General features: G+C 42.5%; 1 protein-coding gene across 1 annotated transcript in view; it reads right to left on the bottom strand.

Annotated features, from left to right (window-relative positions):
- Nucleotides 1–14,115, bottom strand: part of IQCJ (IQ motif containing J) — a 39,119-nt gene that overhangs the window by 3,337 nt on the left and 21,667 nt on the right. Inside the window, exons 2-3 of the mRNA XM_019503034.1 lie at nucleotides 10,872–10,936; nucleotides 9,630–9,710 (exon numbers count right to left, since the gene is read on the bottom strand). Of these exons, the coding sequence (XP_019358579.1) occupies nucleotides 9,630–9,710; nucleotides 10,872–10,936 (146 nt within the window). The remainder of the gene's footprint in view (nucleotides 1–9,629; nucleotides 9,711–10,871; nucleotides 10,937–14,115) is intronic.

Genomic DNA, 14,115 nt, shown 5'->3' with positions numbered 1-14,115 from the left:
TTTTTTTTTTTTTTTTACATACCTCAAGGTACCAGGCATGGCTTGTGAATGCTGCAATGCTGGGGCAAATGAAGCATCCCACTGAAGTGTGAGGGGGCTCCCCACATGCTCAACAGTGAACCCGGAAGTGGACTGGAACTACTTCCCCAGACCCAGGAAGCACCAGATGCCAAGCCACTGAGGCGCGGGGCTTCTGGTCCACTTCCAGGTCTGCTCCTGAGTACACTAGGGAGTCCCCCATGCTCCTGTGGGATGCTCCATCTGCCCCAAAATTGCAGCATTCATGAGCCGACTGCTACCTTGAGGTACGTAGAAAAAAAGCATTTAAAACCGTGTCTATAGCCGAATCTCTGAATCCTTCCGAATCTCTCCAGATCGAGTTGGAGGGTTCCCATTCAAGTCGGAAAGATTAAAGGGTCTCCTGATTCTATTTGGATTTGATGATTTGGCCACTGAATTGGGCCAAATCTCCACCAGATTGAATCAGGGACTGAAGCTTCGCATAGCCCTATCTATTCCCTTTTCTCTCTCTATACAAAAGGACAGATTCAGATAAATGTTTATTAGTAAGTAAACAACAGCATGTTCCAGTATGGTTAGATCAAAGAGCTCTCCAGTGAACTGCCACTGTAAAAAAAAAAAAAATCCATATTCACTCAGTTCTGATAGACATATTTGATAAAGGGGAAATGTATGCACTTTAAAAATATAACTGGAAACTATTTTTGTTTCAGAATCCAGATTTTTTGTTTCAGAAGTTATTAAATTAAATCATCCCAGGTAGGTTGTCAGAAACTGATACCTGTCTTCCCAGAGAAACCATGGACTTCAGAAGCTCCTTTTTAACTTTGTTAAAAAAAAGTCAGAGGCCAAGTCCTGATCTGTGCTAAATCCCCTCTGTTCTGATGTAGCAGGGCAAAGGGGACTTAAACCTGCATTAAATAAGTAGGCAAGGATCATCCTGGCATAGCAACATTTTCACTGTCTCACAGCCAGCTCTATGCCACCTTTTTCTGTAGAGAAAGCAATGCCAAGACCTGGCTGAAATATACTGTGCTCCTTTGACTCTCTTAAGAAGTACTTTCCCTTGGCTTTTTGTGCAGAAGGGGAAAATATGGCCTATGTGAAGATGAACTGTGACTGCAACCTCATCTTAATTTGAAGTCCGAGTTCAGCTGAATCATTTGCATGATTGGACTGAGAAATATTTTCTGTGCAGCAACATCTCTTCTATCAAAGATACAGACTCACTGTAACTTCATATGACAGTCTCAAAAGCAGTTTAAAACACCATCAAGGATATAATGCAAAAAAGTGAAAACTAAAGTCAGAAGTCAAAGCTTAATTTATCTTTAGAAAAGTAGCCCCACACTGGCAGATTTCTCCTTCTTCCGTTTTACTTAGTGCTTTCATTCCAAACTTTAAACTTGTAGTAACTTTCTAAAGTCCTATATTAAGCCCAGTATAATAAAGAAATGGGTGTTTTACACAGAATACTTATAACCTTAACTTAATACATGCTCTATTATTCTATAAACTATACCAATAGTGCTCAACCTTTTTGGCCAGTGGGTCAGATGGGCAGTGTCCAGGCTTTCTGCAGGCCAGACCTGTCCAATGGTCCTGATCGAGCTTTCAGGGTGATCACAGCAGTACCCCATTTGGCTGGGGGAGTGGTAGTAGGGGCAGCCCAGCCCAGCTGCACGGTAGGAAAGAAGGTTTGACACGGCCCCATGAGGAGAGGGGAAAGAGAGAAAGGGGCCTTCACCCAACCCAAACCCAGCCCTACAGGGGTGAAGGGAACATGACCCGGCTCCAATGCAGCCATGGGGCGGGGACAAAGAGGCATTGCGCAGCCCTGATCCAGTTGTGGGTAGTAGGGCAGAAGGCACAGCCTGGCCCCAACCTGCCACACAGGGTTTGGGTTTGGGAAATTTGGCAGTGGGGGCGGAAGTCAATATTGACTGCCGCCACTCCCCAACTACCCCATGGAGAGCCCTGCAGGTCAGAAGTTGGGCACTCCTGAGCTATACAAATATAAAGAAACACAAATATAAAAATAGTTTTTTTAAATAATGTACAACTATACAAACAAAATATCACTTTGGAAAGCAAATATACTGATTGCATTCTCTTAATTTAATTTCTGGTACTCTTCTTATCACTAGATGGCAGCAAATATCAACTATGCATTTTCAGAGGCGAAAAAAAGAATGGTAGATTGATGAAATGTGTACATTATTTATTAAAAATGTGCCTAAAACTGCACTGACTTTAACATGAACTAGTTGGCCACATGTAAGGTACAATCTGTAATTCACACTAGTAAATTTGATTATAAGGCTCCCAATTTCTGTGTCATTTCATTATTTTAAGCCAGCTGTGTCAAACACAAATTGGTCCATTCACCATTTTCTCTGCTTTGCAGGTGCTTGCAGGCCACACCCATTCTGGCCTTGGTGGACTCTGGTAGCTACACAAAAAACCCTGATGCTGCAGCCAAAGCTGCTGCTGCAGAGAGGTTTTGGAGTACCCAGCAACCAAGTGATTAATGTGGACTTGCATCCTGTCATAGCCTCACACTGCTGTGAAGGGAGGTAATGGCACAGTCCCAAATGCAGTTGCCACTGCTTACCCCTAATCACTAAGTGCCACCAATTCCCATGGCCACCAGCTATGAGGAATAGAATATTTAGTGGCTGATGCAGAAGATGTCATGTCAACACCTCCTCCAACAGCAGGATGAGGCTGATGAGGGAATGTGAACCCTATGAGCAGGTGACTCTTGCCCCTCTGCTCCTTCATTTCAGCCCTGGGAAAAGATAGCAGCTCAGATAATCCACCTCCGCAGGATGTATCCAACCTATGGGCCATATGCTTGATCTTAACTTTGATCATTTTATTGACAAGTAAATACAGTATAGAAGTTCCAAGGTTGATGCCTCAGAGTTTTGGTTACTGAGTATACAGGCATTCAGTCCTTTGCCACCTAGGAAAACACACATTGAAGAGATGAATTTTGGGATTAACACTTTAGAGGCTTGTTCCTTTTAACATTTCTCTTCCACATTAACAGGAAGATGACCAAATCTGATGGCCTATTTGGAGGAAAGGTATGTCTTCAAGTACTCAGGTCCATTCTTCCTCCTCCTTCTGCCTGGTCCTACAGCAGTGTTCCTCTGGGCTTGCCTCTTCTTAATGCTTTAATTATCAGCCTTGGTGAAGGGACTAGATGCATGATTATGAAATTTGAAAATGACACAAATAGGAGGTAAACTGCCAATATGGAGCAGGACCAAATTGTTATATAGGAAATATTAGACAACCTGGCAGAGCAGAGCACTAGAAACAGTGGAAATTTAACAACTTTGGGAGCACGAAGTTATGTATTTAGGGAGAAATAACATAAATTTTTACACAATGCCTAAATAATATGTAGAACTAATTGCACAGGATATTGTGGAGCCAACAGTATACTCGGATTTGTAAAGATGCCTAATTCCTTCCCAAGAGAACAGGTTTGTCTGTGACTATTAATCATAATAGCTAGGACATAACCTACTGCAAGCATCTGAGAGACTCTGACATGTTAGATCACTCTATATATGGACTATTTGTATTACTCTTCCTCTAAAGCATCCTTCACTTGTTACTATCAGATACAGCAGGGGTGGACAAAGTCTGGCCCATGGGCCAGATTAGGCCCACAGCAGACTACATTTCCCAGCAACCCCTGCCCACATCATTGCAGCCAGGTTCCATGGAGACCACAGCAGCAGTGGGGTTGTGGCAACGTGGGACCAGGGTTTCCATTGAGACCTGCCCTAGGCAGGGGCAGGCAGGCAGGCAGCAGATTGTGGTTCTTTGCCACCTCCGGACAACACTGTCATCACTGCAAGATCTCAGCCCTGGGCCTGGAACAGCTCCCCACCCAACCGTGGGCCCTGCCAGTGCTGCTGGGGTCAGTCTCCATGGAAACCCTGGCCCCGCACTGTCAAGGCCCCATCACTGCTGGGGTCTGCATGGAAACTGGCCGCAGTGATGTGGGCAGGGGTTGCTGGGAAATGGAGTCTGGCCACCAGACAGATTCACCATTTTGCCCACTCCTGAGATACAGGACATTGGAATAGACCTTGCTCTGACCCAACACGGTCACTCTCATGCTCTAAAAATAAGGATTCATAAACTGGAAGCAGAACGAGAGAAAGACCTGAGTGAACTGGTTGATCATAAGGTCACCATGAGCCATCAGGGTGATGTGGCCATGAAAAAGGTTATTGCAAGTCTAGATTGTAGGGTGTATACAGTATATACAACAGTACATAAATACAGTCTATACAACACAAGAAAATACTGGTATCACTGTACAAGGCACTTGTAACATCCTATTTAGAATAATGTGCATAGTTGTGGTCACCTATGTTTGTAAAATACAAGACTATAATCTATATTTACAGAAAGAAAGATAAACTAGGATGATTGGGGGAATGAAGAGACTATCTTATGATACAAGACAAGAAAGGTTAATTTATTTCACTTAGAAAAGTGGCTTTGTTACAACTTACAACTCAATGTTTCATATCTTACCCTCTGGGGGTGCATCTACACATGAAATTAATGTGAAGCAATACACTCCGGAGCAGTTGAAGCCAAAATAAACTGCTTCTGGGCACAGTCTCTACACATGTGCCTGGGACAACAACCATTTGAGCCAGGGTGGAGCATGCCTAGGTTGGCAGGGAGTACAGGGGTCAACCCTAGACTCCTGTCCCAACAGTACTATGTTACAGTGGAGTTTATTAGTTGACTGTGACCTAATACTGGCACGTGGGTAGACTGTGATGCTTTACTGCAGAGCTAATTAGTCTATTCTGGCACCCTGTGACAAGGTAGGACAGTTGTTCTCTTCTTTATGGTAGCCTTTCAAATAACTGAAAACTGCTATTGTGTGCTCCTTCAGTCTCCCTTTCTCAAGAGTAAACACACCTAGTTCTATCAATCTTGCTTCATACAGCCTATATTCCAACCCCTTTGATCATCTTCATTGATCATCTCTAAATTCTCTCCAGTTTGTCCACTTCCTTTCTAAAATACAGTGCTCAGAACTGGACATAATATGCCAAATGAGACATGGATTAGAGTGGTACTATCACTTCCCATGTATTGTAATATTTTCCTAATGCAACCCAGAACTGCATCTGCTTTGTTTGCAACAGCACTACACTGCTGACCCCTGCTGAGTTTATGACCTGCCAGAACTCCCAAACCTATTGAACACAAAGAGTTTGAATACAATTCTGTGACACTAAATCTGGCCACAAAAATCACATGGGATATAGAGAGCTGGGTATAAATATTTCTTAGATACAGACATTATGTTACTAACAAATCATTGTCTCCAAGAAACTGTGCTGATTAGGGGACAAATATGATAAAAACTTTCTCCAGGAAATATATATTTTAGAAGCAGCAGAAACAGTGCTACTTGTGTGTGATATTTTCTTTCTGACCACACTTCCTTTGAAATGTCTGGAGAAGCTCTCAAGTGCTAGTGCCAACAAAGCACAAGAAAACTTGGTTGCAATTTTGAACAAAAGCATTAGGCCTATTTCTTCTTCATGCCACACCCAACAGGTGACTTTAAAGGGGGAAAATGAACAGAAAAAATCTACACTATAAAAAGTAAGCAAATAAAGATTGTTAATAATTTTTGGAAATCTAATACCAGTTCTTAATCTCTCTTGTTGCCTGTTTTCTTCCTTTCACATGCTTTTTACTTTGAACTCTGAACTGAACATAGCCCCCAAATCTAACAAAGCACTAAAACACATGCTAAACTTGGAGTATGTGAGAGTTCCACTGAAGACAACGGGACTACTTGTATGCTGGCACTTAAATCAAATCTTGCATTTATTTATTTATTTTGTTGCTATTTGACCAAATCTCAACAGGAAAAATATTCACCCAGATTACACTTTAGTACAGTTTAAACATTTCCTCTCTACCAATTGCTTCACAGATTTACAGAAAAAAGGATATAGGAATTAAGAGAATGGGGCAGGCAATAATTCAGAGCAGCAGTTCATAGAGAACAAAACTTTAAAAACAAACTTCACAGGGAATAGCAGAACAAGAAATCACTCACAGCCTGGATTACTTTAAGTATGGTTTAAAAAGGACTATCTATTCTTATTCTATTACCTGGATTAATTTTTATAAACCCTATGTCCCTCAATTGGTTAACTGCTTTTCTCTCTCTCCTGCCCGCCTTGTCCATCTCAACAGTGCACCCTCCCCTTTTTCTTCCCCCTTCTCTCCCCTTTGTATTCCAGTCACTGCTTCCTATTTAACAGCTCTGCTTCCTGCAGTCCCTTCACAGCATTTGCTTACAAAAGCTTATGTTATACATCTCTGATTTAGTTAGTCTATAAAATGCAGATCTACCCTACCTGTTGCATATTAATCAGAGCCCTCTCCTGGAGATTTAAGGTGAACATACAAATCAGACTTAGTCCATACTAAGGAGGATCTGCCAATTAAAGCTTGTTAACTACTGCTAAGTGCCCTCTGAGCATCTCCAAGTTAGGTCACTTCAGGTGAGGGTTAACTCTGGGTTGTGATACCTACCTTTAAGGTATCTCCAGTCTGCTTTATGAAGATAAAATGAGCAATTTACAGTCCTCCACCATCCCAAGATACACAGCCCCCAGCCTCCCTGCCCCAGCAGGGATAGAGTCCAGGTGTCCTGGTTCCTACCCAAGCCCCTGGTCACCAGCCCTCTAGTGGCAAGTCAGAGCTGTGCAGGCAAGAAATGATATTAACCCTTGACATGCAACTGCACGCATGTTCTAACTTTAACACCAGCTAACATTCCACAGATTCAGTACTGTCGAAGTGTAATGTGCAACTTCACCCTTACAGATCAGTACGAAAGTATGATTATAGTGTGGGTACCACACCAGTACTAGCTTTATTCTAGCTAGCCGGGGTAACAGTATTACTGAAGGCATAGTAGCATGAGTAGCACTATGGGTTGCAGAAGCCTTCTAGGTTGACTCAACTGCTAGTGCTTGCTAAAATCCTAGCCGTTACACTGGGGGTGAGCAAAATACAGCCTGCAGGCTGGCCATTTCATCTGGCCCATTGTGCCCCTAAAGAATTCAGAAAATTAGTATTTATCTGCCCCTGGCTGCCTGTCAAAGATGACAGGAGCCAGGGCAGTAGGACCCAGGAGAAGCTGCCGGTAGGACCAAGCAGCTGCAGAAGCAAGGCCCTGCTGGCCTGGCCCCATCCTCCTGCCAAGCCAGAATCCCCATGCCAAGCAGAGGATTCTGGTCTGGGACTGTGAAGCTGTTCCTGCCCCCATGTGCCGAAGACACATACAGATAAGAAGGTGGGGGAGGCAGGAGAGGACCATGGGCAATCGCCCCAGTCCTCAGGGTCGGGCCGAGCCAGCTGCTGCAGTCTCAGCCTGCAGCTGAGAACCATGTGGTGCCAAAGTGACCAGTGTGGGGTGGAGAGGAGCAGGGGAAGCCACAGGCAGGGAAGCATGGAAAGCAGCAGCAGGCTGGGGGGAAGGGGCAATGAGCTGGAGCATGGAATACCCTGGGTGCCCCCCTCAGACCCAGGAGGCACCAGTCGCTGGGCAAGCGGGTACAGTGGGGGGGCACCCAGTGAGCTTCCCAGCGGACTCAGAAGTGGACCGGAAATGCTTCTGGTCCACTTCCAGGTCTGCTGCTGAGCGTGCTGGCGAGCCCCCCATGCTTCTGTGGGACACTCCATGAGCCCCAGCATCGCAGCATTCATGAGCCACCTGCTACCTAGAGGTATGTAGACAAAACATTTAAAGTTGTGTCTACGTCCAAATCTCTGAATCTTCCTGAATTGATTCAGAGGGTTCTGATTAGATTCAGAAAAGTTAAAGGGTCTTCTCATTCAATTCAGATTCCGAACAGAATCAGGGACCAAAGCTTCGCACAGCCCTATGAACCAGGGGATTAACTTCTGATCCAACGCCCAGTGAAGTCAAGTGTGACAGGTGCCTGGTAACCACCAGTAAGTGCCAGAAAGGAAAATTTCCCCTTCCCCGCCATTAACAGTACTGGCTTCTGGGTTTCTATTTTGCACGTCCCTGCAGCTTAGGGACTCTGGCGGAGGTACAATGAAGTACTTCCACCAGTAGTTAGACAACCCAGAGATTCTTGACTGAAAGTTCCTGCCCTTCTACTCAGGGTCATATTGATAGACAAATTTGGAGTCAGGATAGAGTTTTTCTTCTAGGTCAGTTTGGTAAAAAGTATGGTGGGGAGTTTGGGCAGGCGGGATGGGCAGTATCACAGGGAATGATCCTTTTCCTAGAATCTTCTGAGCATTAATTAATCAATTAATTCCATGAAACTGTGATGGTATTGCAGCAGCAATACACTGGCAGTTTTTTGTCTCTTCTGCTTTTACCTGCGGCATGTTATATATACATAATGTTCAGGTATTGTTCCTTGTAGTTGTAAGTGAGGATTTCAAATGGGAATTTTGCAAATTCCTTGGGTAAATGGCTGCCTGCAAATAAAAGGGACTGGAACTGATGGCCCAGGAAGCCCCTTTCAGTCCTTTGTGCCAAGTCAGTGGAAATTTCAGCCCTAGGTCAGGCCAAAACATACTGCCCATTTTGGCACCCGTAGTTTCTAAATGCTTTGGCATTAGAGAGAAAAGTATAATTGGTTTGAAGTTTAAAAACTCTAGCACTCATAAAATGATTCAAATACTTTCAAATCTGAATGTTATTCAAGAAGATTTCAATAAATGCCTTATTAAAAATTATTATTTAGAAGTCATAACTTCACATGAAACATTTATATCTTATTCATATTACTCATGCATTTTTATGAATTTTATTTTTTTAACAAGAAAATGCATTTACATGCACTTCCCCTTTTTTAAATCATAGTGAATAAGGTTTAAAAAATACATACCTTCCAGAAAACACTTGGAAATGTATTGATCCATCTAACCAATATTTGTATCATTAAGAGACACCTACTAGATTTTAATCTGAAATTTCATGGCCTTTAATATTTTAATACATTAATATTTCAATATTCTATAAAACACATGAGCTGTACCTTGCCTACAGAAAGTGAAATTCAATACAGAATGTAATAATGAATAAAGTTCTTTATGTAAATGCACAGTAACTCATACATTCACATAAGGTGTTCATTGAGGTTACTTGAGGCAACATTAAGGTAACCACTCATTTTTTCTACAGTGTATTTAAAAACAAAACAAAACAAAATAAAAAGATCCAAAGGGCTTCTGCCATTCCCATGTTTTCCTTACTTTTCTAGAATGTCAGCATTTTTTAAATATGCTAAATGGTCGGGTTCTAAAATATTTTCTTAATTTTATGAAGAAGAAAACCCAAATATTGGTGCAACTGAAACAAGTACAGTGTAAAAGCCACGACTCAGTGGAACTACTTGTTTAAAGACAGACCTCAGTAAAATAAGTAAGCATACAGTTAGGACCCTTCAGTCAATTTTCAATTTCTTGAAAATCCAAAACTAACACCACAGAAATTTGACTCCATGGCCTCACCTGTGTTTAAATATATAACATTTTATATGACTTACATTTTCACTTTTGTTTCCAGAGGCTGTAAGTTGTCATGGTATTTTTCAATGTTATTCTCTACGTCCATGGCAAGATGATGGCTACACAAAAAGAAATAATATGTTTTAAACTATTTCAGCATACCATTTTTACAGTAACTCTGACTTTATATTAATTTAGAAATTGTGACAAGTGTGAACTACAGCTGCTTATTTAAACATGTTGCTGTCTAGGGGGTAAATGCCCTGGTCTCCAACCTCACTTAAAATATTAACTAAAGCAAGAATTAGAATTAGAATTTCAAATCAGTCCCAACCCTACAATGAGTTCCATATGGACTTCAACACTAGGTCTTTTCATTTTAGATGTTACTACAACAGACAGACACACCCAGAAAAGGACCTATTGCCAATAAAACACTACAGCAATTATAATCTATATTCCTGCTAATTTAATTTTTATTCCAGAGACTAACTTTTGAAAAGCTGAAGTGTAAAATGAAAATACCGAATGGCAAGTTAATCACATTGGTAGAAGACAGACAGAAACATGAAAAAGAGACTCTTTGCAAAAAGAAGATGGCCATCAAAGCAAGCTATATAGCATGATCATTTTAATAAGACCATCTGCAAACACAAAAAGAAAAAACTGAAGATATTCACAAGAGAGGTAAAGTCATCTAATGGGTCATAGGTTTGCATGAAACTAGATGCATGTGTACAGACTCTGGTCAGAAATTTTCCAAGATTTGTCCTCCAATCTGTTGAGTTATTATTTTGAGACCTTACTTCATTTGAACAGCAGAAGTTTTCAGAAGTTATTCTCTCGTAATGATAAATAAGAATCACTTTTATGGAAGAGGTGTAAGAAAAACCTTCAACCTATTACTTAGTAAAAAATAGAACTTGGACAAGAAAAAAAGAATGACTCCACATAAAGTAGAAAATACAGATTAAAATAAAACAGTGTACATTTTGAAGCACTTGCTATTGCTTAAGGAATCTGTTAAAGCATGAGACTATATCGTCTTCCTCATATACGTTTTTGTATTTGTCGTTCTATAAATTACAGCCAAAACACCAGCTCCCAGGATTCAGTCAATCCAGGTACTAGCTATGGCATGTACACTCAAATTAGCCACTATCAAGCTGTACAGTCCCAGTTGTACTAGACAAAAATATATCTGTTGTCAATATCCAGGCAATTTCCTGTTATCACATGTGCAGTGATATGGAAATCGCTCCAAACTTTTCCATCCTTACCTTTCAAGTAAATATTTGCCATCATTAACTTGTTCCAAGGTATGCTGCAGCCTTTTGAGTTCTTCCTACAAGGAGAGAAATAACATCTCAGCATATCAACTTTTATTACTATTAAATGATTATATCATGGTAATGCCTAGAGAACTCAGCCCAGTCCAGGCACTGTATAACAATCCCTTCCCAAAAACATTATCAATCTCGACTTTATCAAAGCACTTAATCTTAAGCTTTCTAGCTAGCCACACATTAGACTGCTTAGCAAAGCACTTAAATACATACTTATCTTAAGCATATTAGATGTCTCATTGACTTCAAGCAAGTACTTGCATGTTGAATTTTAAGCTCTGATAAACTGGGCCCAAAATAACTTCTAAGACCAAATCCTGCAAATGCTTATTATAGTCGAATAGTACTTACTATAGGGAACAGTTCCTTCATATGTTCAAGAAGATATACTGCATTTGGCAGTTATCCAGATCATGCCAAAACAGCATCTGACAAAGTCTGCATGCACAGTAGTCAATAAAAATGTTCCCTGTCACAAGCGTATAGTACCACAGCTATTGATCTATGATACCAACAACCGTCATCCTATTTTGGTTACCAAAGAAAATATTGTCTAAAGCATAATGTGTTATTAAAGTGTTTTGTTCCTTGATTTTTGCATTTGTCAAATTTGGTGGCCATTAGGAATGAACCTTTCAGTATTCCATGGGAAAGATACGGCCCAGGAAGTGATGGAACAGACTTTCTCTCGTTTTCCTGACACTACCACTAGCAAGACAGAGGAGGAACAGGCTGTTTCCCATGAGTGCCTATTACTGTCAAATGTAACAGATAGCTTGCGTGATTTAGATCAAACTAGAGCTCACACATGCCTCCAAACGGAGATCAGAAGCAACAGCGGTGACACATAGGGGGTGCACGTGCACCCCCTGACAGCACCAGTACACCCCTTGACCGGCCGTGCTCACTGCTTAGGTGATGGGTGAGGAGCAGGTGGGAGCACCGGTGGCACTCCTGCAAGTGCTGGCCGGGGAGTGGTCCAAGAAGCAGTTGTGGCCACTTCTGGAAGCGGCTGCAGTGATCGGCCACAGCGATCGGCTGTCTCACAATTGGCCACAGGGGGACTCCGCCCCCCCCAGTCAGCAGGATTGGCTGTGGGGGGGTCCTCCCCCAGTCACTGACTGGTTACTCGGGGGGACACATGCCCCCCCCGACTAAGGCGGCACCAATTGCCCATGAGAAGCAAATAGGTTCTAACCATCCAATTCCCATTCTAAGTTCCAAGCATGCTGTACCTGCACCAGCAGCGAGAACAGTGCTTCCCAAGCTTTTCCTCAGCATGACCCTATTTATGGCCCCATTTCCTCAGTATGACCCTACTCCTTCAGCAGGACTCCTCATAGATTCATAGATGCAAGGATAGGAAGGGACCTCAGTAGGTCACCGAGTCTGACCCCCTGCCATGGGCAGGAAAGAGCGCTGGGGTCAGACGACCCCAGCTAGGTGCTTGCCCAATCTCCTCTTGAAGACCCCCAAGGTAGGGGAGAGCATTACCTCCCTTGGAAGCCCATTCCAGATTCTGGCAACCCTTACTGTGAAGAAGTTATTTCTAATGTCCAACCTAAATCTGCTCTCTGTCAATTTGTGGCCATTGTTCCTAGTTACTCTAGGGGGTGCCCTAGTAAATTGAGCATCTCCTATTCTCTGCTGCCCACCCCTGATGAATTAATAAGCAGCCACAAGATCACCTCTCAGCCTTCTCTTGCAAAGACTGAAGAGATCTAGGTCCCTCAGTCTCTCTTTGTGGGGCCTTGCCTGCAGGCCCCTGACCATACAACTGGCCCTCCTCTGAACCCTCTCAAGATTTTCCATACCCCTCTTCAAGTGCGGTGCCCAAAACTGGATGCTGTACTCCAACTGCAGCCTAACCAGTGCCGCATAGAGGGGAAGCATCACCTCCCTGGACAGTGTTCATCATGCATCTGCTAATACATGATAAAGTGAGGTTAGCCTTGTTGATCACTTCATCACACTGACGACTCATATTTATTTTGGAGTCAACTATGACTCCAAGATTTCTTTCAGCTGCTGTGCTGTTGAGATCATCCCCCAGCCTGCAAGTGTGTTGATAGTTCTTTTTGCCCAAGAGCAGCACTTTGCACTCGTCTTTGTTGAACTGCATCCTATTTTGTTCTGCCCATTTTTCCAACCTGTCCAGATCTGCCTGGATCCATTTCCTACCCTCTGGTGTGTTAACTTGGTATACCCATACCTTGGTATCATCTGCAAACTTGGAGAGGGTGCACTCCATGCCCTCGTCCAAGTCACTGATGAAGACATTGACTAGCACCAGTCCAAGAACTGAGCCTTGCAGGACTCCACTGCCCACATCTTTCCAAGTCGATATCAACCCGTCCACCACCACTGTTTGGGTGTGCCACCCACCTGACCCACCCACACAATGTGTAATCATCTACATCACAGCCTGTCAGTTTATTTATGAGAACAGAATGAGATACTGTATTGAAGGCCTTTTTAAAATCGAGGTAGATGACACAGCTCAACTACTGTGTCTAAGCATTTTGTGACCTGGTCATAAAAAGAAACAAGATTAGTCAGGCAAGATCTACCTGCAGTGAATCCATGCTGATTTTCTTTCAGCATTATTTCCCCTGCTGAGCTCCCACAAATGTAATCCTTAATGATTTTTTCCAGTTTTCCCAAGCATAGGGGTGAGACTAACTGGCCTATAGTTTCCCAGTTCCTCCCTCCTCCCCTTCTTGAAAATAGGGACCACATTAGCCGCTTTCCAGTCCCCTGGGACCTGACCGGAGCACCAGGAGTGCTCAAATAGCTCACTCCCAACCTACAGCCCCCCAACCTTGCAACCCCATCTGCTGATGTTGTGACCCCATTTGGAGTCACAACCCACAGTTTGGGAACTTCTGGGCTAGAGTTAAAAATTGGGTGGACCATTATTTTGGCTGGCAGGCCACTTAATGGGTTTTGATGAGATGTAGAGGGCTGCACACAAAATCTTTCATATTATTTTGACAAGTTATAGACAAAAAACAAACTATATACTAAAATCCAACACTTACTATAACATATTTTAATTTGATTTCAAGAAATAATTTTTGACATACTTACAATTTTTTAAGCATTGTATATAGAGGAGATTGTATAACAGCTCAAAATAGTTTTACTCTTCTACATGATGTATATGGGGGGGATATGT

Source organism: Gavialis gangeticus, unplaced genomic scaffold (assembly GCF_001723915.1).
Source record: "Gavialis gangeticus isolate Ggan-Ray unplaced genomic scaffold, GavGan_comp1, whole genome shotgun sequence".
Taxonomy (NCBI): Eukaryota; Metazoa; Chordata; order Crocodylia; family Gavialidae; genus Gavialis; species Gavialis gangeticus.
Note: the sequence above shows the minus strand (reverse complement) of the source record. Positions and strands in the feature narration are given on the sequence as shown.